At 41.3% G+C, this 27,039-nt stretch overlaps 3 protein-coding genes across 4 annotated transcripts in view; 2 read left to right on the forward strand and 1 right to left on the reverse strand.

Moving 5' to 3' along the window:
• Positions 1-5,415: 5,415 nt before the first annotated feature.
• On the reverse strand, positions 5,416-10,436 carry LOC124032078 (twist-related protein 2-like). The gene is made up of 2 exons (XM_046344148.1): positions 10,319-10,436; positions 5,416-7,520 (listed from the first exon to the last, which is right to left on the reverse strand). The coding sequence occupies exon 2, from the start codon at positions 6,133-6,135 to the stop codon at positions 5,554-5,556; it is 582 nt and encodes a 193-aa protein (XP_046200104.1). The 5' UTR covers positions 6,136-7,520; positions 10,319-10,436; the 3' UTR covers positions 5,416-5,553.
• Positions 10,437-13,578: 3,142 nt separating this feature from the next.
• LOC124017741 (E3 ubiquitin/ISG15 ligase TRIM25-like) lies at positions 13,579-17,915 on the forward strand. Its single transcript, XM_046332973.1, has 3 exons — positions 13,579-13,597; positions 16,247-16,580; positions 16,661-17,915. Exons 1-3 carry the CDS (start codon positions 13,579-13,581, stop codon positions 17,913-17,915), a joined length of 1,608 nt encoding a protein of 535 aa, XP_046188929.1.
• A 3,905-nt stretch (positions 17,916-21,820) lies between these two features.
• Positions 21,821-27,039, forward strand: part of chchd6a (coiled-coil-helix-coiled-coil-helix domain containing 6a) — a 65,339-nt gene continuing 60,120 nt past the window's right edge. The window contains exons 1-2 of one of the 2 annotated variants that reach the window (XM_046344149.1): positions 21,821-22,074; positions 25,169-25,265. In XM_046344149.1, the coding sequence (XP_046200105.1) occupies positions 21,991-22,074; positions 25,169-25,265 (181 nt within the window). In that variant the 5' untranslated portion in view covers positions 21,821-21,990. The remainder of the gene's footprint in view (positions 22,075-25,168; positions 25,266-27,039) is intronic. The other variant, XM_046344150.1, reaches the window with a different exon arrangement.

Here is a 27,039-nt window from a genome sequence, read left to right on the forward strand (position 1 = left end):
ACAGTTTCTGTGTTGTCTGTCTCTTAGAACTGACAGTGACTGTGTTGTCTGTCTCTTAGAACTGACAGTGACTGTGTTGTCAGTCTCTTAGAACTGACAGTGACCGTGTTGTCTGTCTCTTAGAACTGACAGTGACTGTGTTGTCAGTCTCTTAGAACTGACAGTGACTGTGTTGTCTGTCTCTTAGAACTGACAGTGACTATGTTGACTGTCTCTTAGAACTGACAGTGACTGTGTTGTCTGTCTCTTAGAACTGACAGTGACTGTGTTGTCTGTCTCTTAGAACTGACAGTGACTGTGTTGTCTGTCTCTTAGAACTGACAGTGACTGTGTTGTCTGTCTCTTAGAACTGACAGTTTCTGTGTTGTCTGTCTCTTAGAACTGACAGAGACTGTGTTGTCTGTCTCTTAGAACTGACAGTTTCTGTGTTGTCTGTCTCTTAGAACTGACAGTGACTGTGTTGTCTGTCTCTTAGAACTGACAGTGACTGTGTTGTCAGTCTCTTAGAACTGACAGTGACCGTGTTGTCTGTCTCTTAGAACTGACAGTGACTGTGTTGTCAGTCTCTTAGAACTGACAGTGACTGTGTTGTCTGTCTCTTAGAACTGACAGTGACTATGTTGACTGTCTCTTAGAACTGACAGTGACTGTGTTGTGACTGTCTCGTAGAACTGACAGTGACTGTGTTGTCAGTCTCTTAGAACTGACAGTGACTGTGTTGTCTGTCTCTTAGAACTGACAGTGACTGTGTTGTCTGTCTCTTAGAACTGACAGTTTCTGTGTTGTCTGTCTCTTAGAACTGACAGTGACTGTGTTGTCTGTCTCTTAGAACTGACAGTGACTGTGTTGTCTGTCTCTTAGAACTGACAGTGACTGTGTTGTCTGTCTCTTAGAACTGACGGTTTCTGTGTTGTCTGTCTCTTATAACTGACAGTGACTGTGTTGTCTGTCTCTTAGAACCGACAGTGACTGTGTTGTCTGTCTCTTAGAACTGACAGTGACTGTGTTTTCTGTCTCTTAGAACTGACAGTGACTGTGTTGTCTGTCTCTTAGAACTGACAGTGACTGTGTTGTCTGTCTCTTAGAACTGACAGTGACTGTGTTGTCTGTCTCTTAGAACTGACAGTGACTGTGTTGTCTGTCTCTTAGAACTGACAGTGACTGTGTTGTCTGTCTCTTAGAACTGACAGTTTCTGTGTTGTCTGTCTCTTAGAACTGACAGAGACTGTGTTGTCTGTCTCTTAGAACTGACAGTTTCTGTGTTGTCTGTCTCTTAGAACTGACAGTGACTGTGTTGTCTGTCTCTTAGAACTGACAGTGACTGTGTTGTCAGTCTCTTAGAACTGACAGTGACCGTGTTGTCTGTCTCTTAGAACTGACAGTGACTGTGTTGTCAGTCTCTTAGAACTGACAGTGACTGTGTTGTCTGTCTCTTAGAACTGACAGTGACTGTGTTGTCTGTCTCTTAGAGCTGACAGTGACTGTGTTGTCTGTCTCTTAGAACTGACAGTGACTGTGTTGTCTGTCTCTTAGAACTGACAGTTTCTGTGTTGTCTGTCTCTTATAACTGACAGTGACTGTGTTGTCTGTCTCTTAGAACTGACAGTGACTGTGTTGTCTGTCTCTTAGAACTGACAGTTTCTGTGTTGTCTGTCTCTTAGAACTGACAGAGACTGTGTTGTCAGTCTCTTAGAACTGACAGTGACTGTGTTGTCAGTCTCTTAGAACTGACAGTGACTGTGTTTTCTGTCTCTTAGAACTGACAGTGACTGTGTTGTCTGTCTCTTAGAACTGACAGTGACTGTGTTGTCTGTCTCTTAGAACTGACAGTGACTGTGTTGTCTGTCTATTAGAACTGACAGTGACTGTGTTGTCTGTCTCGTAGAACTGACAGTGACTGTGTTGTGACTGTCTCGTAGAACTGACAGTGACTGTGTTGTGACTGTCTCGTAGAACTGACAGTGACTGTGTTGTGACTGTCTCGTAGTGCACCAGTGGGTATCTGTTGTCTATGAAGGGTTTAACTCTGTTAGTGTTAAAGTGTGTTGAATACTGTACATTAGCTCTCCTGTAAAGTTTTCCAGGGGTCTATGGGCCACACTCATTTTGTCTTAGTTGCCAGTGGGCCACTCTTCACCATTTCTTTTTATGTTGTCCTTTTTATGATCGACTTTTTGTCCTTTTTATGATCGACTTGCTAAAGTCACTGTAAATAGATACTCAAGACCAAAATGCATCACACATGTGCCTTGAATCATGTATTGGTAGCCTTCACTAACAAGTTTAGAATAACAAAAAATGACATTTGAATCTTTTTTCATATGTTCATACTTTTATTTTACCCTTGTTTGTTTCCTCCATATTTCCTATGTGTGTATAGAAAGAATGTCTATTTTGTACTGATTTTCTCTTAATTAAAATTGAAAATGTTGTGTGTGCACATGTGTAGGTGTGACATGTTTGATATACAGTGTACACTCTCATGGTCCATTAATGCATGTATCCACATGTGCGTCTGTGGTTGGGTATATCACAAGATTTCTTTCCAACCAATAAATATTTTAGAGGCCTTATTTTCCCCCAAAAGAACAACAGCTTTATGTGCAATTATACCTTAGTCTGCCAGAGCAGACTTCTTAACGAGGCGTATGTTCTAGAGCACTAATTAAGGCTGACAGGGTAACTCGTAGATAGATCCCAGGTTATTTCACACACAAACACAAAGAAGGATAATAGTCCCAAGTATTTCATATGTATTTGGTGTTTAGAAATGCCATTGTGTCATCGTCCATCTCCAAATATTGAAGGCTGATGGTGGACCATGCTGGTGTCGTCGCAGTTCAGGGTTAAAGGTGAGACCGGTTATAAGATGAGACACATTTTATTATATGGACAAGAAAATCACAAGGCATGTTTTATCCACATATCTACAATTGTAATACAAATACATTCTTTACAGCAACTTCCCTTTTAATCAAGAATGTTCTATTGTTTGTGACTACATGCATTTACACTAGAAAAGGAACATTCACATGACTTACATTTGTGTACAAAACTGTTTCTAAGTCAAAGTTGCAATTTCCAGGTCATAAAATGCTATAGTTGTCTGTCTTCCAGGCCTGCTAGTAGCTCAAAATTGTTGCCCTGACGATTCGGTGTGCGCTCGAGGAAGCCGAGTCTCTACAGTACCTCTCCAGAGTGAGGGCAGGGCTGAGATCTGTGATTTAGTTGGTCCAGAGGTGTAAGTACAAACCAGTAATCAAAGGGATTGCAGACCAACGTGAAGGCTTCTCAATCGCCTTGGTCCTATGCTGGGGAGACACAAGATAGAAACATTCTGTAAGTGCTCAAACATAATGCTAAATATGCTATTTCCTTTTGCTTTAAAGAAAACACATTCTTATTTCATGATGCCTAATAAAATCTCTGCACTTTAACAGTTAAACTGGTAATGGGCATAACTCCCTTCAGTATTAAAATGTTTACGTCCATTTTCCCTGGAGGTCAGGGCTGTGTGTTTTGTTGACCACGTCCTTGTAAAATGTGGTATTTTGATGAAATGCAACTGGATAATATCAATAAACATGAATATAAAGGCAAAAGTAAACGCAATAAATATAAGTATAAACGTCCAATCGAAAGTGTGGCAATAAGTTCAGCAACAAGAACAGAGCAGGCTAAAACACCAATGTATATTTGATCTCCATGAAAGACAGGGATAAACATTGACGCCTCCCTGACAGAATACAAATCTGTATTCATGTGGCAGGCACACACACACACACACACACACACACACACACACACACACACACACACACACACACACACACACACACACACACACACACACACACACACACACACACACACACACACACACACACACACACACACACACACACACACACACACACACACACACATATTCCAAAGCAACCCCATAGAATAGCAGGGAGAACATGAGAAAGGTTAAGAAGACATTAGCTGGAGAATACTACAGGACACTAATGACAAAGGAGCAGCTCATGTCTTCCTTCAGAATCAGCTTGCAGACACAACGGCCATCCCAACAAACACTGGGAATGCTTCACTCATATCTAACCGCCTGTTCCTCCTATATTCATTTCACCTGGTATTTAAGAAAGGGTCAAAGGACATTTCACTTTCATTCGCCTCAAACACAATTTCTAGAGGACAGTGTTTGAGAATGTCACAGCGAATAACATGTCAATGTGTGCTAGGTTGTATGAACACACTGTGCTGACTGTAGTATGAAAAAGACATCCCTTAGAAGCGTGGTAACGGTACCTCTTGTGAAGTGGGTAAAGCAGTGGTTTCAAATGGCAAATGTGTGGCCACTGGTGAAGGGAGGCACAGCCACTGATGAGGTGTCTGATAGCCATCTTTACCATGGAGATGTGGAGCTGGAAGAATCAATGGCACCTCTTTCATTTAACTTAGTGGTTTGTGGGAGTGCAGTAGACAGCCCTCACTTCTCCTTTGATGGCTAACTGCTGCATGGTTTCTCAAAACCAGGTTATTCTTTTCAGCCTCGTCAAGATCTATCTAATTTTCGTCCAAAAGGAAAGAATTTCAAAGGAATGTTTTACTACCAAAATAATAAAAAAGGGACTTGATTTGGGTGTAGGAAAGTGAAACTTGTAATGTTACTTTTTTCACAATCATTTGGCTTCAAACGCCGATTAATATTATTATTATTATCTAAAATGATGAGACTAGGAGGTACAATGAGTTATGGCTGGCTGGGTAAAACTCTTTCTTTCTCTCTCTCTCTGGAGGAATGCATTCTTATATGCCTTTCACATAAATATACAAATATATATATATGTTTTTAAAACATCAAGTCTATTAAGAAGTTGTATATGATTATTTTTATGATTTCTTGTCCAAATACAATTTATATATGTATAGAAACTAGAATACAAGTAAGATTGTGTATGGTGTGATTTGTTAGTGTTCAAAGGCTATTTCTTACTAAATGTATGAAATAACAGCTCAATGGCCTCCTATTAGGTCCATGATCATGATGATAATCACGGGCTACATTTAGCTACCATCGTATATCAGTTTTCCGGACAAACTGATCTTGTAGAATAGTTCCAGTATACCTTGTATGTAAAAACAGATTTGTGGGGACCTAAGATGTGCTGTTCTATGATCCTCCCTTGTGATCTACTTACTTGGCTTAGTTATTAGGTTTCATTCTGGCAAATGTCCAGCATTGCATTTGATACGCTATTAAAACACCAGGTTCATCTCTGATCACCTTCAGCAGATCTGTTGAATTACTACTTCTTTGCATGCAATATAAAACAGTGACATTTTGTTTTGGAAAGATACTATTGAGTATGAATGGTATGTATCGTGCATACCTGGTGTAGAGTGGTGGAGGAGTTAGATGGTGTGAGGATGAGGGTCAGAGAGCAGGGGTCAGAGGTCATGGGAGATTTGGTCCGGAGGGCACAGCTGTGGGAGGGCGAGGGGGCAGGAGGGGAGGGCGAGAGGGTGTTAGAGAGGTAAGTGGGAGGGCTAGTGGGTAGCGGACATGGACCAGGCCCCCTCCATCCTCCACACTGAGAATGCATAGCTGAGTCTCTCGTGGGCTAGGTAGTTACAGCTGGCCAGCTTGGCGTCCATCTCATCACTCTGCAGGACTTGGTAGAGGAAGTCAATGTAGCGTGAGGCCAGCTTCAGGATCTGAATCTTGCTCAGCTTGTCTGACGGCAGCGTGGGGATGATCTTACGAAGCGAGGCAAAGGCATCATTCAGGGACTGCGTCCGTTGGCGCTCCCGTACATTGGCGACCACCCGTTGGTGCTGAGGGTCCTCCAGGGGCTGGCCTGGGATGGGGAGAGGAGACAGGGAGGGCTGGGGACTCTTCTTAGGCCTCTTGGGTCCTGATGGGATCAGACTGGGAGGCCCTCCTGTCGTTGACTTGTTGTCCTCTGTTGGCGATGAAATGTTGTCTTTCCTGGTGACCCTTTTGCGCCCGCCAGCCCCTGGTGTTACCACCACCACAGGGCATTTGTTTGGAGCACAGTCTGGCTCCTCCTCGCTGGACACCACCCCTCCCTCAGGGTATTCACCACAGCTTGACGGATCCTCTCTCATGGCAGTCTATCTACCTAACCCTGTTTCTACAGCTACACTGTTCTATCCCACTCCTCTGTTCTCTCATTCAGGGCCTCTAATGGGCTATGCCTCCTTTAGTTTCTCTGTTCTATGGCAAGCCTGTATATAGAAATACCAGAAGTGATCTGCCAGGTCTGCTAGCAATAGAAAGCAAATGGAAAAATAATCAATTCTCAGTATTGGAAATCCATATGTTGCCTACATATCTAGACATGACAACAATTTAACAATACAATCTGCTCGCTACATTCAGAACGGCAGTTGCGTCCAGTATCCTAGCTCAATGTAAGACAGCAGCCAACCTGCATCTGGCTTTTTAAAGAAGAAAGAGGATGGAACTTGTAAGTTCCCACCCATCTGTTCCACAGATTGGTCCAGATGGGTTCTAAGGCACAGCCAGGCCAAGCATAACAGGAAGAGAATGCGTTTTGTGATTGGTAAGGGTAAAGGGATGAGGCGGAGACAAAGGCACGTGGGTTGACCAATCAGATGAGGATATTCTGCCGTTCTTTTTCGTATAAGTTGTCCAAGTTTATAGGTTCCAGATTTCTTCCAAAACAAGTAGCTCCCCTCCCCCATACCTCCTTTTCCCTTCTTAAAGTCTCCACAACTCAACACCATCATCAATTCCTTTGGATTTTGAAAGTAGGACCTAGACAATATTCTCCTCACATGATGTACTATAACTCCTCAGGACAGACCTTGTTAGTGTGCCCAGGTTTCTTATAATAATTAGAGGCTTTGCATGAGGAAGAGCAAAAACACTCGTTAGTAGTTCTAGAGAGATGGATACTATAGAACTAGGCTGTCATTATCTTAACCTTTCATCGAACTGAATCGTTTTGTACAGTTTCATTGCATTCAATTTCACAGTTCCATTGTTTTGTAAGTCAGAAAAAGCCTCAGAGACAGTGTGTTCAGATTCACTTTGTTTTACTGGAGACCTGGCACAGTCTTCTGAGCGGTAGGCTAAAGGGGAAACTGGCATACCAGAGTAGCAGTGAAGTCTAATAGCAAAATTAGCTCAAGTAAAGGAAAGAATGAGAGGTTCTGAATCTAAGGGGTGCCTCTGGAAACATTTGTTTCATCCTCTGTGCCAGAACATGAACATACCCTTCAGTTCCACCACCATCACTCAGTTCTCAAACATTGCAGACACCCACAACACAAGAACAAAATCTATTGCTTGACTTTTGAGATTCGATTCGAATAGGCCTCAGTCCAAAACAGTTCCATGAATGCCCTCCAATGTAAAAGTGCACTGAATGCATCAGGGACATTGGGTTGTGTTGCACTAGGGTACAATGTTTATATGTGGAATCACTTGAGTGCATTCAGTATGTGGTCTCTGAAGAAATGTGGACCTGCGGAAAGAGACTTCATGTCAACATACTTACAGTACACAAACAACATTCACCTACATCTGTTTTACCAACCAAGATTAAGTACGTGCCAAACTTTCTAGATAAAACACATGCCAGACTTCCACTGTCCGGTCCAGATGGGCAGTAAAGTCGGGGGAATCGGTGATCTGTTGATTTAAAATAATTATCCTGGTATAATCAGGAAACTGACCTGAATGAATACCCAACACTGGTCAGCGTATAGGCCTAGTAATACAAGCAACATTCCCTTTAAAGCTAGAATACTTTGTCTTTGGACATCAATAATGATATATACCCATTGATTTTTGAAAAATAGAACTTATAAACGTCAACTGTGGTACCCCACCCGTACACCAAATATAAGATTGTTTACAAACATTGGGGTAAAACAATGAAAATGTAAACAAACACTGTATAGCCTCAAAACATGCTTTTCATTTTGATAACCTGGATGGTCAATCCTATATATACGGTATATATACACTACCGTTCAAACGTTTGGGTTCTTGTTTTTAAAAGAAAAGCTCATTTCTGGTCCTTTAAAATAACATCAAATTGATCAGAAATATAGTGTAGACATTTTTAATGTTGTAAATGACGATTGTAGTTGGAAACGGCTGATTTTCTTATGGAATATCTACATAGGCGTAAAGAGGCCCATTATAAGCAACCATCCTCCTGTGTTCCAATGGCACGTTGTGTTAAAAAACAAATCCAAGGTTATCATTTTAAAAGGCTAATTGATCATTAGAAAACCCTTTTGCAAATATGTTAGGGTCTAGGTAGAGTTGCAAAGAAAAACCATATCTCAGACTGGCCAATAAAAAGAAAAGATTAAGATGGGCAAAAGAACACAAGACACTGGACAGAGGAACTCTGCCAAGAAGGCCAGCATCCCAGAGTTGCCTCTTCACTGTTGACGGGTATTATTTAATGAAGCTGCCAGTTGAGGACTTGTGAGGCATCTGTTTCTCAGGCTAGACCTCTAATGTACTTGTCCTTTTGCTCAGTTGTGCACCGGGGCCTCACACTACTCTTTCTATTCTGGTTAGAACCAGTTTGTGCTGTTCTATTAAGGGAATAGTACACAGCGTGTACGAGATCTTCAGTTTCTTGGCAATTTCTCGTATGGAGTAGCCTTCATTTCTCAAAACAAGAATAGACTGATGAGTTTCAGAAGGATTTTCTTTGTTTCTGGCCATTTTGAGACTGTAATCGAACCCACAAATGCTTATGCTCCAGTTACTCAACTAGCCTAAAGAAGGCCAGTTGTATTGCTTCTTTAATCATAACAACAGTTTTCAGCTGTGCTAACATAATTGCAAAAGGGTTTCTAATGATCAATTAGCCTTTTGAATTTTTAGAATTTTGAATTTAAACTTTATTTAACCAGGTAGGCCAGTTGAGAACAAGTTCTCATTTACAACTGCGACCAACTGCGAAAATGATAAACTTGGATTAGCTAGCACAACGTGCCATTGGAGTACAGGAGTGATGGTTGCTGATAATGGGCCTCTGTACGCCTATGTAGATATTCCCCCCAAAATCTGCAGTTTTCTGCTACAATAGTCATTTACAACATTAACAATGTCTACACTATATTTCTGATCAATTTGATGTTATTTTAAAGGACAAAAAATGCGCTTTTCTTTCAAAAACAAGGACATTTCTAAGTGACCCCATAAGTGACCCCAACATTTTTGAATGGTAGTGTATATATGTGATGGAATGTGTGGACATTATGGACAGTATGTGAATAGAATATATAGTATATTTAAAGAATATGTGGATAGAATAGCATATGTAAAGCAATAGTTAAATAGGATAGACTCGAGTAGAACACAGTATATACGTATGAAATGGGTAGAACAGTATGTAAACATTATTGAAGTGACCAGTGTGCCATTATTAAAGTGACCAGTGTTCCATTATTGAAGTGACCAGTGTTCCATTATTAAAGTGACCAGTGTTCCATTATTGAAGTGACCAGTGTTCCATTATTAAAGTGACCAGTGTTCCATTATTAAAGTGACCAGTGTTCCATTATTGAAGTGACCAGTGTTCCATTATTAAAGTGACCAGTGTTCCATTATTAAAGTGACCAGTGTTCCATTATTGAAGTGACCAGTGTTCCATTATTAAAGTGACCAGTGTTCCATTATTAAAGTGACCAGTGTTCCATTATTGAAGTGACCAGTGTTCCATTATTAAAGGGACCAGTGTTCCATTATTAAAGTGACCAGTGTTCCATGTCTATGTACATACAGTATGGCAGCAGCCGACAAGGTGCAGAGATGAGTAACCATGTGGTTGCCGGCTAGTGACTAAGTTCAGGCCAGGGTACTGGGTGTAGGCCGGCCAGAGATGGCTATTTAACAGTCTGATGGCCTTGAGAAAGAAGCTGTTTTTCAGTCTCCCTGTCCCAGCTTTGATGCACCTGTGCTGACCTCGTCTATGAATTTGAGAGTGGATACATTTCTCCAGGCCCATCCCTTAGCTTTTTACCAAAACAGAGGTGGGGCGACCGCTTTCTTATTGTTTCAATGAAAGACTCTAGCTTTAATTGGTACAATGGGGTGCATTGTTAGTGTGTCCTCCTCAGAGTCATCGAGACGCCTGTGACTGATCAAACTATTTATACATTACAATTCCATTGAACACCCTCACCGTAAAAATAAATATCTCAGAGCTAACGGAATAATGGAAAATGGATATCAGGGTTGATATAAACACACATATACACAGCACATTTCCAAAGAGGGGCCAAGCGTACTCACAATACCCTGTGTTGTATGGAAAGCCCCCTGGAGATAGCCAACGTCTGGAAAAGGTAAGAAATCTCTGCCTTCTCCTGTTTGAACTGCACGCTCAAACGAGGACTTAGCCTAAATATTTCCACTGAGAGAGACGGCAGAATGTTATCACATGTGGAGGTTATATACACACCCTCACGCATATGCACAGACATACACACCTACATGCCCTTATACACACACAGACACACACACCTACATGCCCTTATACACACAGACATACACACCTACCTGCCCTTATACACACAGACACACACATGCACCACATGAATAGACACACACGCATATACACACAAACAACCCTGTAACACAAACAGGACTCCACATTCGGATATAGAGATGTGATGACAGCATATGGGTATACCTGAGACCTTCACTCAGTCAGAGAAACAGTAAATCATCTCCAGTTCAGATATAAAACAGAGGGGTGAATAAGAACTGAGACAGGTACCGTCTTCTGACTGGTTCTACCTTGCGTGCCACTATGTCATTGTCTCTGTAACATGGAGGAATGCCTGACAGAAAAAACAAGAAGAACCCAGTCTCAGAGTAGAAAAAGGGAATGAACGAAGGAGAGAGGCAGGGGAAAAAAAGTCTCCCCAAACAGAACCAGATGGAGGGTGTGGGGCGCTCTTTGATCTCCTCTACTCTGCCTGATTGATGCTGCACATTTCATTTCCTCGTCAGGGATGTGACATAATGTTTCGGCCACTATTTTCTCTTTTTTTACTAAGTTTTCTGCAGTGGTAACACACCAAACAATGAAAAGACTGACCATCGAAATCAAAAATGCTGGAAAAAGACAACTTGACTGGAAATATTACTGAACCCTCCAGTTCTGGTGAATCTACTTGTATAATGAAGCAGTTCACAGCTAAAGTGTCATAATAAGACACAGTGAAACTGCTGTGTGTGAGGGACCATGTCTGTTATAGCATGGCTGACATCCACCGGAATGTTCTATACTTTAGCTATGACCTCAGTCCCCATCTATTCTAATTCAACAAGAGAAATGAGCAGTAGTAAAGCAGAGATCTCCAATGGTGTAACCCAAAGCTTTAATGATGACTGCAAACACACTGCTTTAATATCTCATTTCCCGACAGGTTATTTTGGACTCAGAATTGCTATTTAATAGATCTATTATACGGTGGTGAGTGAGTTATGACTCTACACAGGGGTTTTTCAATTATTCTTACAATATTTTGTGTGTGAAACATTGGCAGCCTTGAAGAAAAACTCCATTGCATGTTAAATTTGTATTATTTTCCCACATGCCAGATACTTTGAAATAACACTCAAACCAATCTCAAAGAATGGAAGCTAACATAGTGATGAATTGCACAAATTCCAACAGGGATACTTTCCCCTCCCTCCTGTCACACAGCCACCCTTCACCCCACTGCCCAAAGCTGTGGGACACCCCCACATCTGGCCTCCATTTCCTCCAGCGAAGAGACACTTCCTGTGGGCAGGGTTTGAGGGAGAAAGGGACTGCATGTCTAATGTTTGGATATGCTGAGGGTGCAGCAGGGGCAGAGGTGATATAGATTTGGACACAGTTCAGGGTCAGAGGGGTATCAACTAATGTTATGGTTAGAGCAGGATGTGCTTGGCCTGGATAAGAGACAGTTGCAGTAAAGAATATTACTGTCTCCTTAACATATTTAAAAGTTTCAAAATGTCAGTCTACCGTGACAGACAGTTATTGGTTGCAACTTTCTCCTAATACCTTAGTAAACATAGAGCAGTGTTGTTTGATAGAAATACAGTAAGCCATCAAATGTAATACTGTGTAAATTAAACTGCTGTATAGTAAACAATATATACAGGTAGTAGGAATATTCAGGCATCTCAGACATTTTAGGGCCGTTCCAGAGACCTGTTTTAGAGTAAATCCATAAAAGTGTCCTTTATATCTGACATTGCTTGAAAAGCGGTGGGATATTTGTTTTGAAGTTGGCTCTTGTAAACCCCCCTCACCTTATGTTCGAAAAAGACTCATTACTGTTCCAAGATGGGGGCTTAGAATGCTTTTTTATGGATAAAGTTTATGATCCCCAAACATATGCTGGCATACTGATTCTTTCTAAGGATTGACAAATGATAATTATCTCTCGCTCTCTACCCCCCCCCCCTCTCTCTGCTACTGTGATGGCACACTGTGGTATTTCACCCAATAGATATGGGAATTTATCAAAATTGGGTTTGTTTTCAAATTCTTTGTGGATCTGTGTAATCTGAGGGAAATATGTATCTTTAATATGGTCATACATTTGGCAGGATGTTAGGAAGTGCAGCTCAGTTTCCACCTCATTTTGTGGGCAGTGTGCACATAGCCTGTCTTCTCTTGAGAGCCAGGTCTGCCTACAGCGGTCTTTCTCAATAGCAAGGCTATGCACAGTGAATCTCTACATAGTCAAAGCTTTCCTTAAATTTGGGTCAGTCACAGTGGTCAGGTATTCTGCCACTGTATGCTCTCTGTTTAGGGCCAAATAGCATTCTAGTTTTATATGTTTTTTTGTTCATTCTTTCCATTGTGTCAAGTAATTATCTTTCTTTTTTCTCATAATTTGGTTGGGTTTACTGTAATTGTGTTGCTGTCCTGGGGCTCTGTGGGGTCTGTTTGTGTTTGTGAACAGAGCCCCAGGATCAGCTTGCTTAGGGGACTCTTCTCCAGGTTCATCTCTCTGTAGGTGACGGCTTTGTTATGGAAGGTTTGGGAATCACTTCCTTTTAGGTAGTTGTAGAATTTAACAGCTCTTTTTGGATTTGGATAATTAGCGGGTATCTGCCTAATTCTGCTCTGTATGCATTATTTGGTGTTTACGTTGTAAACGTGGGATATTCTTGCAGAATTCTGCATGCAGTCTCAATTTGCTGTTTGTCCCATTTTGTGAATTATTGGTTGGTGAGCGGACCCCAGACCTCAGAACCATGAAGGGCAATGGGTTCTAACTGATTCAAGTATTTTTAGCCAGATCCTAATTGGTATGTCAAATTTTATGTTTTTATGTTTTTTATGTCCTTTTGATGGCATAGAAGACCCTTCTTGCCTTGTCTGTCTGTCTCTCCCTCGTTGTCTGATTGAAAATTGCTACAGTATTTTGGAGAAAAGGGTGCAATGAAATTAATAAAAAAGTGGTGCCACTTCAAAGCCCTGCATATTACCAGGAGTTTAAAGTTACCTGTGGTGCCAGAGTAGTTTTAATATTCCCTGGGAAATGGCACACGCCCTCGCAAGTCAGGCTCTGCCTCTAACAGTAACCAATCTGCCTCTTAATAACTAAATGGCAATTTATGAATTACAACTCAAATCTCTGCCATAATAGCACCAAATTATTCTCTCCAAATGCACTGTCGCACAGCAAAGTCAAGTCCCAGTCCAACTCTCCAGCAGAGGATGCCAAAGGCACTATAATAGTGAATTAGAAGTGGATGCCTAGTAGCCTGGAATGTTTTTGGGGTACTCTCCCTGACATAGGCCACCTGTGTGCTCTCTGATGGTGTCAAGTCAAGTTACCTAGATATTACTAAAGGTGTCCCTCAGGGGTCAATTTTGGGACCTGTCCTCTTTACTATTTATGTAAATAATATTGGTTTATCTGCAAAAACCTGTAACATTAATCTGTATGCAGATGACTCTGTTATGTATGGAATTTCCCAACGTCTGACCAGGCTATGTTGGAGCTGTAATCTGATTTTGTCGCCTTGCAGAAAGTCCTTGTTGATTTAAATAGGTACTTAATGCAGGAAAAACTACATGTATGCTGTTTTCTAATTCTCCTAGAAATATTTTAGATGGCTTTCACATTTATGCATTGGATGGTTCTTTCATTGAGCAGGTTCCCACCTATAAATATCTTGCCTTTTGGATTGACAATAATGTGGAGTTTAAAAAGCATACGGATGAGATAGTTAAGAAGCTGAGATTTAAAGTAGGATTCTTTTATAGAAATAGATAATGCATCTCCCTAAACAGCAGGAAGCAGATTGTACAGTCAGATTTCCTGGCAGTTCTTGACTATGATGACACCATGTATCGGAATGCAGCAGTCACTACTAATAAACATTCGGATGCCGTCTACCATAGCGCCCTTTGCTTTATCACAGGCGACAGGTTTAATATGCATCACTGCATCCTGTATCAAAAGGATGTCTGGTCCTTATTGAAGTCCCGTAGATCACTTCATTACCCCCTTGCTGTTTACAAATCTCTACTACACAAGATTTCAACCTACCTCACATCACTGTTAGCATTTTAAAATATGAGATACCAAACCCTTCACAGGTCTCAAGGTTCACAACTTTCGAGGTTCCACTAGTATGTATTTTTTGAATAGCCTACCAAACTCCCTACATCTTGACACTCTGGTGCCTCTTGGCCAGTTTAATACTTTAATGTTGAATGAATTTAATGTGAATCACAACTGTTTGGATTAAATGTAAATAATTGTACTTGTGGTGTTTGAAGTTGTAAGTGTTAATTCTGTAATTTGTAGTTTACTTTTATTTTTAATGTGTTGTATTTTTGTCCTCGGGTCACCATTGTAAATGAGACCCTGGTCTCAATGGGTTCTCCTGAATAAATAAAAGTTAAATGTCAACATCCAAGATACAATTAATTGCATGAAAACTACAGTATATTTATTATTTAGTGTTACATAACACTTTAAAGGTTGAATTTTGATTTTAATCTGCAATATTACATGATATATGGTTGGGTTCAATTCCATTTACATTCCTGTCAATTCAGGAAGTACACTGAAATTCTTCAAATTCTTGGAATTTGGTTAACTTTCTGAATTGACTAGAATTTAAATAGAATTGACCCCAACCCCGTTGTCTTCCGACAGGTGACGTCACTCCTACGCAACGCTTGTCTCTCAATCAGTGCAGGCGAAATCGTCGCACGATCTGACGTAAGACAATGTCCCAACTCTGCTCTGTCTGTTGTTTGTTATCTAGGCCATACGTTTTAGTCATGCTATATGATCACAGGAGGGCCACCTGGCAAGCCCCTGCTGGACTTTTTGGAGCTTTTTTGACTTTCCCTGTTTTGTCCTGAAAGACACACTCCAGCATAAATAAATAAAAATCCTGTTGAAAAACAATACCCCATACAAATATGTACAAACACTTAAGGGTAAAAATGTGTGTTTTGAGGAAAATAGTTTTTTTCACCGAGTTGGTCTGAGTAGGCCATTCAAGGAGTTGGTCTGATGGTGCCTTCTGATGTCCCCCCCCCCCCTTGCTTGAGGAACAATAAAGGAGCGATACTGATGTGCCTTTTGTTAAGTAAATCACATGATAAATGAGCTGAAAAGGAGACTGAAGTAGGACTTTAAGCCTGCACTGAATTCTGTGTTTGCTTGTTTTTAGCTGTCCTAAATAAACTAAACCAAAAAAATAGAGACCTCTTCTTATCCGCTGTTGACCTGGCTTAAAACTTGTCATTTTCCACCACTTCGGTAAAAACACAAAACAAAACACAAATTGGGAGACACTGGAATTGTAATTTAAAGTGAAGTGTTTACAGTAAACACGGTAAGATGGGGGACATGTTTGTATGTACAATACTGAGTTCACCCATCTTACATGGCAGTTTCCTATAACCCAAGCCACCATTAGTGTACAACTCTTCACCAGATCCTAATTTCTTTCCTCAGGTAAGAGGTTATTTTTGTTTGTTTAAATACTTTTGATTAGTGGATTCAGAACATATTTTAAGAATGACGTTATTATTTGTTCTGTGGACTTACTGTCAAGGATGGCAGGAGTCTTGGCAGTATCACTTCTAGGAATGCTATTCAGCACACGTTACGACTTTGGTTGCCAGTAAATATCATTGCTCACTTCCTTGTCTTGCTCTCGTTCCCTTTGTCTCTTCAGTATGCTCTGAGGCCAGTGTGGAGAATCAAAGTGAACAAGGAAGGACCATGCCTCTGTCTAAACCAGAGAAGCTGTTAGAACATGAGCTCAGCTGCCCTATCTGCCTAGAGCTCTACACAAATCCGGTTTATCTGCCCTGTGGCCATAACTACTGCCTTGCCTGCATTAACGCTACAGACGCCAGCAGTGGAGAGAAGAGCCTGCCTCGCTGCCCTGAGTGCAGAGAAGAGTACAGTGGTACAGAGACACTGCACAAGAACTTCAAGCTCTGCGGCATCATAGAAGGCTACAGGGCCATTGCGCTAGTGGAGAACCTTGGGGAGAGCCACTGGAGGTACGCTGTGACCACTGCCTGGACACAGAGACGTTGGCCATCAAGACCTGTCTAAAGTGTGAGATGTCCCTGTGTGCCAGGCACCTGCAGCGCCACACTGATAGGGAATCCTTCAGGAGCCATGACCTGGTGGAGCCCCAGACTAAGCTGGGCCTGAGGAGCTGTGCTATCCATGGACGCCTGCTGGAGTACTTCTGTGTCAGCGACATGACCTTCCTCTGCGCCTCCTGCTTCATCAAGGGCACCCACCAGAATCACGATGTCCTGACTATTGAGGTGGCTGAGGAGGAGATGAGGCGGGTCCTAGAGAGCCGGAGCAAGGAGGTGGCCAACAGGCTGCAGCTGACCGAGACACTGCTGCAGAGGGCTGCTGAGGACCAGGGCACCTCTGATGCTGTGGGGGACAAGCTGATGTCTACTGCTGTGGCCCTAATGGACAGCATGGCTGGTCTGGTGAGCAGGTACAGAGACAGGATGAGCCTGCTGCTGGAGGAGGAGAGAGGCCATCAAAGGAAGATCTGGCAGAGTGGCCTGGGGCTCCTTGAGGAACAGCAGAAGGAGCTGATGGAGGCCAACCAGAGCTCTGCCGAGGTCCTCTCAGTGACTGATAAGCGTCTGTTCATCCACAGGTTCCTGCTGATCGAATCCCAGCTCACGGAAGTGGTGACAGGCACTGTGGCCATAGTGCTCTCCAAAGAGCCTCTCAACACCAAGCGGCTTCAAGCCAGCCTGAGGATGAATGACTTCAGGGCAGAAATGGGGCAGCTCCTCCAGGCCCTCAATGTCCAGCTCAATCCTCTGGAGTTGACCTTCAACATCACAACAGCGCACACCAGCCTGCTGCTCTCCAATGACCTGCGGACAGTCAAGTACATTGGCATCAAGCAGGCCTCCACTGATAACCCAGAGAGGTTCAGTACCGCGCCCCAGGTCCTCTGCTCCCAGAGCTTCACAAGTGGGGAGCACATCTGGGTAGTGGAGGTGGGCGACCAGAGCATGTGGTCAGTGGGCTTGTGCTACAAGAGTGTGCCCAGGAGGGGTGACCACAGCCGGCTGGGCCACAACCCAGTCTCTTGGCGTCTGCAGTGGAAGAACAAGAAGCTGACGGCGTGCCATGCCTCCTCAAACATGGCGCTGGTTGAAAAGACCAATCAGCCGCTGAGGGTGGAGGTGGCACTGGACTATGAGGGGGGCACACTGATCTTTCACAGCACCAAGGGCTGTCGGGAGCACCTGCACACGTTTAGGGCTGTGTTCAGAGAACCTGTGTACCCTGCGTTCAGCATCCACTCCATCACAGCACAGTCCTGGATCACCCTCCAGAATGGAGTGTGACACCTCAGCTTCCCTGTATGTCCATCTATTAACCTTGAAGTGCCTTTGTTACTAACTAACCCAATCAATATCTGTAAATTATTCTAGTAATGGATCTTATCACCAAACGTGAGTAAATTCTAATATACAGTAGAATCTGAATTCAAATGTAGTTCATGCAGGTCCTTATATTGCTATTTCATACATACAGTACATACATGATTAGACGTAGTAAGTACAGATATGTATTGCTATTCGTAACTAAAGGAATGTAATTTAATTATTTTGTAAAGAGATGTGACTGTATTTGATCTTACCTGCCAAAAATGAGTGTTGCATTGTTTCATTCAGACCGTCTCTGTGGTTTTATATTGAGTTGTTTTAGAGTTGATACTTATTCATCAATGTACTATAGTAGGCCAGGCCCAAAGTACATGTGAATATTGGATACTTTATATTTGTATTTGTTTCAGGGACCAGATGAAACGAACATGTGTGATTTGTAATTGTATTTGAAAATCAGTTCACTTTGGATTCATACACAATAAACAGCTATAAGGCAATGATACTGTACTTTGTGAATGGGTTCAAAGTGGTTGTTGAGGAAAGACTTGATCTTCAAGGGAGACACAATGCTCAATGTTTATCTGACAAATAAACAGTGGCGGAAAACAGATGTCATACCTGAGTAAAAGTAAAGATAAAGTACATCAATAGAAAATGACTTAAGTCAAAGGGAAAGTCACACAGTAAAATACTACTTGAGTAAGTCTAAATGTATCTGTTTTTAAATGTACTCATGTACAGTGGTGGGAAAAGTCTTCAGTTGTCATACTAAAAAGTAAAAGTTAATGCTATACATCAAATGTCTTATATTAAGCAAACCAGACGGCACAGGGGCACACTCAGACATCATTTACAAACTCAGTATTTGTGTTTAGTGAGTTCGCTAGATCAGAGGCAGTAGGAATGACAATGCGTTATATTGATAGGTGTGTGAATTGGACCATATTGCTGTCCTGCCTCAGCATTTGAAATGTAACGAGTAGTTTTGGGTGTGAGGGAAAATGTATGGCTGTAAAATGTACATATTTTCCTTAAGAATCTCGTGGAGTAAAAGTAAAAAGTACAGATACCCCAAAAAACAACTTAAGTAGAACTTTTATGAAGAGATTTCCAAAGCTTCAGAAGATTTAACCTGTATAAATTAAATGAGCAAAATGATATATGTCCACAGTTCAAATGTTGAAGTCAGTAACTTAGTAGGACAGAGGGTGTGAAAGAGATGACTCTAGCAAAGCTTTCCAGGAATAACATCCCATGAGGCCCCACTCTGAAAGGTGAAAACAGATTAACAGTTGTCACTTTCACATGCTGTACCCATCTTCAATTAGAACAACCAATCGATCTTGACAAACCAATGTAAATACATTGGACATTGTCAAAGACTCCAGTCACTAAAGTCATAGACTATTCTCTCTGCTAACGCACAGCAAGCGGTACCGGAGCGCCAAGTCTAGGACCAAAAGGCTCCTTAACAGCTTCTACCCCCAAGCCATAAGACTGCTGAACAATTAATCAAATGGCCACCCGGACTATTTACATTAACCCCCCCCCCCCCCCCCCCCCCTTTGTTTTTACACTGCTGTTTATTATCTATGCATAGTCCCTTTACCCCTACCCACATGTACAAATTACCTCGACTAACCTGTACCCCCGCATATTGACTCGGTACCGGCACCCCCCTGTATATAGCCTCATTATTGTTATTTTATTGTGTTAGCTTTTATTTTATTTTATTTCGTAAATTTCTTCTCAACTCTATTTGTTGAACTGCATTGTTGGTTACGGATTTATAAGTAAGCATTTCACGGTAAGGTCTACACCTGTTGTATTCCGCGCATGTGACAAATAAGGTTTGATTCGAACACAAATATAAACACAACATGTAATGTGTTGGTCCCATGTTTCATGACTTGAAATAAAATAGTTCCATATGCACAAAAACCTTACTTCTCTAAAATGTTATTTACATCCCTGTTAGTGAGCATTGTATCCTTTGTCAAGATAATCCATGCATCTGACAAGTGTGGCATATGAAGAATCTACGGAGGAGTATTTCTGTCCATAATAAAGTCCTTTGTGGAGAAAATCTCATTCTGATTAGTTGGGCCTGGCTCCCCAGTGGGGTCTTCTTGGCTCCCAAGTGGGCTGGCCTATGTCCTCCCGGGCCCACACATGGTTGTCTACATCCCTGTTAGTTAGATTGTATCCTTTGTCAAGATAATCCATCCATCCATCTGACCGGTGTGCCATATGAAGAATCTACGGAGGAGTATTTCTGTCTGTATTAAAGCCCATTTGTGGAGAAAATCTCATTTGGATTAGCTGGGCCTGGCTCCCCAATGGGGTCTTCTTGGCTCCCAAGTTGGCTGGCCTATGTCCTCCAGGGCCCACCCATGGCTGCGCCCCTGCCAAGTCATGTGAAATACTGAATTTATTTCAATAGACTGATTTCCTTATATAAACTGTAACTCAGCAAAATCTTTGAATGTTGCATTTATATGTTGCGTTTATATTTTTGTTCACGATACATTTCTCACACTAAAGAACCTGGCAGGCAAAAATAATCTCTTAAAGGGACATGCTGGTGATTGTCCTAAGGCTACAATGTACTAAAACTACCAATATAGAATAATCACATTTGATTGTTAACCTGTTTGCCTCAATGTACACTGTTGATTTCAGAAAAGCAAAACAGACATTCATCCTTATGAAAGCCCTTTTACAAAAAGTCCCACTGTACCATACAAATCACCACACCCTGTCTCAGGGATGGCTAACTCTGGAAATTATTTTTTGTCTCTACTGAGTTAGGAAATCAGCTTTTAGGTTTCTCGCACCTTATTTGTGGAACAATCTTCAAAATGTTCTTACATTTTTTGTTCTGTTTTTTTGTTTGTTTGTCTGGGCCAATTCAGAAAGCTGACTGAGGACCTTAATGCTGATTAATGTGTTTGTTTTTTATGACCATGTTTTTCTTTCTGCTTGCATTTTGTATTTATATTTTCATGTGTATTTTCTGTCATTTATGTAACTTAGGGCTCATCTATAAAAAATACCTTGGTCTCAGAATGACTCCCTGATAAAATGAAGGTTAAATAAATAGAAAATTATTAAGTAGGTACACACACTGGTTTCTGTCTTCCAATCTATCTTGCCCAACAAAACACATATTGGTTCTGATAGCTCATGGTCTGCGTATTTTGCGTATTTTATTAAAAAAAAAAATATATATATATATATATATATATATATATATATATATATATATATTTTTTTTTTAAATAAATGTATTTTATTCATAATACAAAAATCAACTTACATTGCGACATCAAACATGTCTAGCAAACCAAACCAGGTATTAACAATGCTCAAACATATAAAAAAATATAAATACAAATAAATAAACAATTATATTCACTCTGAAAATATCTTATTATAATGATTCATGAAGATGATATTCTTTTTGTTATTCACTAGGGTTAGTGTTTTAATAAGATGATTCAATTCAATCAGAAAAATTGGTAATTTTGGTATAGAATTTTGACATTTTTGTTTGTGTATAAAGTATTTGGCAACAAGAATTTTAAAAAATAACATTCATTTCAGTGGTTTTGTTATCATTGCAATATTAACATATTATATATTTTATGTTAAAATTATAGGCAGTGTTCATAATGGTAAGTAAGTACTTTGCAAGGTTTTCCCAAAATTCGGACACAAGTTTACATTCATTTTGCAAAACTTTGTGCACAGTGCCCTCTACTGACATATGACGTCGAAAATCGCATTAAAACAAATTAAACTACATTTCCCCTTAACCTTTCGGTAGCACCTCGAACGTCCACAAATTCCATTGGATCACATCACATTATCGTCCTATGGCGTACGAGAATATACAAACCAACCATTTATATTCAAATTCGTATGATTCGTTCTCGTATAGAGATTCAATCTGTCAAAAATAGCTGTCAACACAGTGGGGAAGTGAACACCCTTTTCTACCATTTGGAAGAATATTTGGACGATAGAGATGGGATCTGGTCAAGGTGCGACCAGGAAAGTGTCTTTTGGAGTGGATGATGAGGACAGAGTAAGGGTTCTTCGTGGAGTAAAGGTAACATTCTTGGCTGCTGTCATAATTATATCTAGCTAGCTAGCTAGTTACACTAACGTTAGCAAGGTGGCGTTCAAATGTGTCACCAGCGTGAGACGAATGTTTCAATTCAATAGCTTTTTGTCTAACTGGTACAATAGTATTTGGTCCAATGGCTGTGAAAGGATGCTAGCTACATGTAGTGAGTGATGTTGCCAGACTAGCGCAGCGATGCCACCCCTATTTCTGTCACCTCGTATGAACTGGGCGAGGTTAATAACGTTACCTAGCTAGGACATACGTGGTCATATAAAATGATCCATTTAGGCGGGTGTATGCAGGACAAGAAACCTGTCATCACAGCAATGCATGTTAGCTAACTAGACATAATCTCGAGGCCTACTGTTCTCGTGGTTTACACTATAAGCCGATTGGGTATGGTAGCCAGCTAGTGACTAGGCAGGCAGGCAGGCAGGCAGGATCATGCTGACCAGACCACTCGCGCGAATGTTGCTCTTGTCCAGACGCGATCAGGACACGTAGGTTGAAATATCAAAACGAACTCTGAACCAACTATATTAATTTGGGGACAGGTTATAAATCATTTAAACATGTATGCCAATTTCGCTAGCTAATTTGTCCTGGGATATAAACATTGGGTTGTTATTCTACCGGAAATGCACAAGGTCCTCTACTCCGACAGTTAATCCACAGATAAAATAGTAAACCAAGTTTGTTTCTAATAATCTCTCCCACTTCAGGCTTCTTTAGAATTTATATGGCAGTTGGCAACCACCTTTAAGGTGCATTACCACTGGACTGGTAGTGGTAATGGGACCGAGAGACTGAAAAACAGCTTGTATCTCAAGGCCATCAGACTGTTAAACAGCCACCACTAACATTGAGTGGCTGCTGCTAACATACTGACTCAACTCCAGCCACTTTAATAATGGAAAAATTGATGTAAAAAATGTATCACTAGCCACTTTAAACATTGCCACTTAATATTATGTTTATATACCCTACATTACTCATCCCATATGTATATACTGTACTCTATACCATCTACTGCATCTTGCCATCTTTATGTAATACATGTATCACTAGCCACTTTTATATGTTTACATACCCTACATTACTCATTTCATATGTCTATACTGTACTCGATACCATCTACTGCATCTTGCCTATGCCGTTCTGTACCATCACTCATTCATATATTTTCATGTACATATTCTTCATCCCTTTACACTTGTGTGTATAAGGTAGTTGTTGTGAAATTGTTAGGTTTGATTACTCGTTGGATATTACTGCATTGTCGGAACTAGAAGCACAAGCATTTCGCTACACTCGCATTAACATCTGCTAACCATGTGTATGTGACAAATAAAATTTGATTTGATTTGACTGGGGTGGCTGGGGTCTTTGACAATTTTTAGGTCCTTCCTCTGACACCGCCTGGTATAGAGGTCCTGGATGGCAGGCAGCTTAGCCCCAGTGATGTACTGGGCCGTACGCACTACTATGCTTTTTAACCTATCCCCAAATTAATATAGTTGGTTCAGAGTTTATTTAGATTTTTCAACCTGCATGTCCTGATCGCGTCTGGTGTGGGTGGACAAAATCAACATGTGTGCGATGACGCCCGCGTGAGTGCGGTCTGGTCACAATGTAACGCGATCGTGGCAAAATACATTTAGACATGCATGTCATTTAATAATTACATCCAGACTGCTCGCGCGCATCAACGAGCGGCTGCGTAGTCAGGCGCTAAAATAGTTTTTTGTTTTTTTTATGCTTGACGCGCTGAAAGTCCTGCTTCTCCCATCCCATTGGTTTTTAGGAGCATATACCCACATGGGTGATTGAAAGATGAACTGAGGTCCACGCTCCAGTCCAGTTGGTGGTGATAATGCACCTTAAAAGTTGGTTGCCAACCGCCATATGAAGTCCACAGAAGAAAACTGACAGAGGAGAGATTTCTAGAAACAAACTAACTGTAAACGTCCCCTTTTATCTGTGTATTTATTCTTGGAGTAGAGGACATACACTTTAGTGTGACTCAAAATGGGTCAAAATTCCAAGAAAAAAGGACATTTCAGGCATTTCAGGTAAAATAACAACCGATGTTTATATCCAAGGACAAATTAGCTAGCAAGCTCAAGCTAGCTATCTAGCTTGAGTAGATGACCTTGTGTATTTCTGGTAAATTAAGAACCCAATGTTTATATCCCAGGACAAATTAGCTAGCTAAAATTTCTATAAATATTGAAATGCTTTTCAACCTGTCCCCAAATTAATATAGTTGGTTCAGAGTTCATTTTGATATTTCAACCTGCGTGTCCTGATCCGAAAAACACCAGTCTCAACGTCAACAGTGAAGAGGTGACTCCAAGATGCTGGCGTTCTAGGCAGAGTTGCAAAGATAAAGCCATATCTCAGACTGTCCAGTAAAAAATAAAAGATTAAGATGGGCTAAAGTACACAGACACTGGACAGAGGAACTCTGCCTAGAAGGCCAGCATCCCGGAGTCGCCTCTTCACTGTTGACGTTGAGACTGGTGTTTTGCAGGTATTATTGAATAAAGCTGCCAGTTGAGGACTTGTGAGGCGTCTGTTTCTCAGACTAGATACTCTAATGTACTTTTCCTCTTGCTCAGTTGTGCACCAGGGCCTCCCACTCCTCTTTCTATTCTGGTTAGAACCAGTTTGTGCTGTTCTGTGAAGGGAGTAGTACACAGCGTTGTATGAGATCTTCAGTTTCTTGGCAATTTATCGTATGAAATAGCCTTCTTTTCTCAGAACAAGAATAGACTGATGAGTTTCAGAAGGAATTTCTTTGTTTTTGCCCATTTTGAGCCTGTACTTGAAACCCACAAATGCTGATGCTCCAGATACTCAACTAGTCTAAAGAAGGCCAGTTTTATTGCTTCTTTAATCAGGACAGACAACAGTTTTCAGCTGTGCTAACATAATTGCAAAAGGGTTTTCTAATGATCAATTAGCCTTTTAATATGATAAACTGGATTAGCTGACACAACGTGACATATCCCAAGGGTTTTTGGGATATGTTAGCCTTAATGCTAATCTTCCCTCTCGTCACTGTTGTGTTCAGCTGTCAGAGGATGTTCTCCAGAGGATGAGGGGAGCAGGTCCTGCCAACCAAACAGCAGACCTCAAACCACCTCCACCCACCAGCCCCAAGAAAGAAAGTAAGCTAATTTACCACCTCCACGTTTCAGTCCTGCTCAATTCTTTATGACCCAACATAACAGAAAAAATGTAATAGCTGATGATAAATCTGTTTCACATAAGTAAGTGGGTTTTGAGACCTGAATGTACAGCCTCATCAACCAGAGTAGGTGACTGGTCACAATAATACACCAAGGACATACAGTGCCTTTGGAAAGTATTCAGACCCCTTGACTTTTCACATTTTGTTACGTTACAGCCTTATTCTAACATTGATTTCAATTGTCCTCCCCCCTCATCAATCTACACACACTACCCCATAATGGCAAAGCAAAAACATGTTTAGAGAAATGTTTGCTAATTTCTTAAAAATAAAAATATAAATATCACATTTCCGTAAGTATTCGGACCCTTTACTCAGTCCCTTGTTGAGGCACCTTTGGCATTGATTTACAGAATTGAGTCTTCTTGGGTAGGACGCCACAAGCTTGGCACACCTGTAGTTCTTTGCAGATCCTCTCAAGCTCTGTCAGGTTGGATGGGGAGCGTTGCTGCACAGCTATTTTCAGGTCTTTCCAGAGATGTTTGATCAGGTTCAAGTTCAAGTGGCTGGGCCACTCAAGGACATTCAGACTTGCCCCGAAGCCACTCCTGCATTTTCTTGGCTGTTTGCTTAGGGTTGTTGTCCTGTTGGAAGGTGAACCTTCGCCCCAGCTCTAGAGCAGGTTTTTATCAAGGATCTCTCTGTACTTTGCTTCGTTCATCCAGTCTCTGCTGTTAAAACATCCCCACAGCATGATACTGCCACCACCATGCTTCACCGTAGGGATGGTGCCAGGTTTTCTCTAGACATGATGCTTTCAGGCCAAAGAGTTCAATCTTGGTTTCATCAGACCAGATAATCTTATATCTCATGGCCTGAGTCTTCAGGTGCCTTTTGGCAAACTCTAAGCGGGCTGTCATGTGCCTTTTACGGAGGAGTGACTTCCGTCTGGCCACTCTACCATAAAGGCCTGATTGGTGTAGTGCTGCAGAGATGGTTGTCCTTCTGGATAGTTCTCCCATCTCCACAGAAGAACTCTGGAGCTCTGTCAGAGTGACCATCGGGTTCTTGGTCACCTCCCTGACTAAGGCCCTTCTGCCCCGATTTGCTCAGTTTGGCTGGGGTGGCCAGCTCTAGGAAGAGTCTTGGTGGTTCCAAACTTCTTCCATTTAATAATGATGGAGGCCATTGTGTTCTTGGGGACCTTCAATGCTGCAGACATATTTTGGAACCCTTTCTCAGATCTGTACTGATACACAATCCTGTCTAGGAGCTCTACGGAAAATTCCTTCAACCTCATGGCTTGGTTTTTGCTCTGACATGCACTTTCAACTGTGGGACCTTATATAGATGGATGTGTGTCTTTCTAAATCATGTCCAATCAATATAATTTACCACAGGTGGACTCCAATCAAGTTGTAGAAACATGTCAAGGATGATCAATGGAAACAGGATCCACCGAAGCTCAATTTGGAGTCTCATAGCAAAGGGTCTGAATACTTATGCAACATTTCAAAAAACCTGTTTTCACTTTGTCAGTATGTTGTGTTATTGTGTGTAGATTGCTGAGGATATATATATATATTTTAAAATCTATTTTAGAATAAGGCTGTAACTAGGGATGCACAAAATATTGGTGAACATATCGGAATCAGACGATATTAGCTAAAAATGCCAACATCGGTATCGGCCCAATGTCGAGTTTAACAACGATGTCAAAGCTACGGTGCATACCTATATAACGTAGGTAC

Source organism: Oncorhynchus gorbuscha, linkage group LG03 (genome assembly GCF_021184085.1).
Source record: "Oncorhynchus gorbuscha isolate QuinsamMale2020 ecotype Even-year linkage group LG03, OgorEven_v1.0, whole genome shotgun sequence".
NCBI lineage: Eukaryota > Metazoa > Chordata > Actinopteri > Salmoniformes > Salmonidae > Oncorhynchus > Oncorhynchus gorbuscha.

Excerpts from the sequence above, each read along its gene's own strand:
- LOC124032078 (XM_046344148.1), bottom strand. The coding sequence starts at position 6,135 with ATGAGAGAGGATCCGTCAAGCTGTGGTGAATACCCTGAGGGAGGGGTG.
- LOC124017741 (XM_046332973.1), top strand. Across the intron at positions 16,581-16,660 it reads CTTGGGGAGAGCCACTGGAG|GCACCTGCAGCGCCACACTG; the intron begins GTACGCTGTGAC and ends CCTGTGTGCCAG.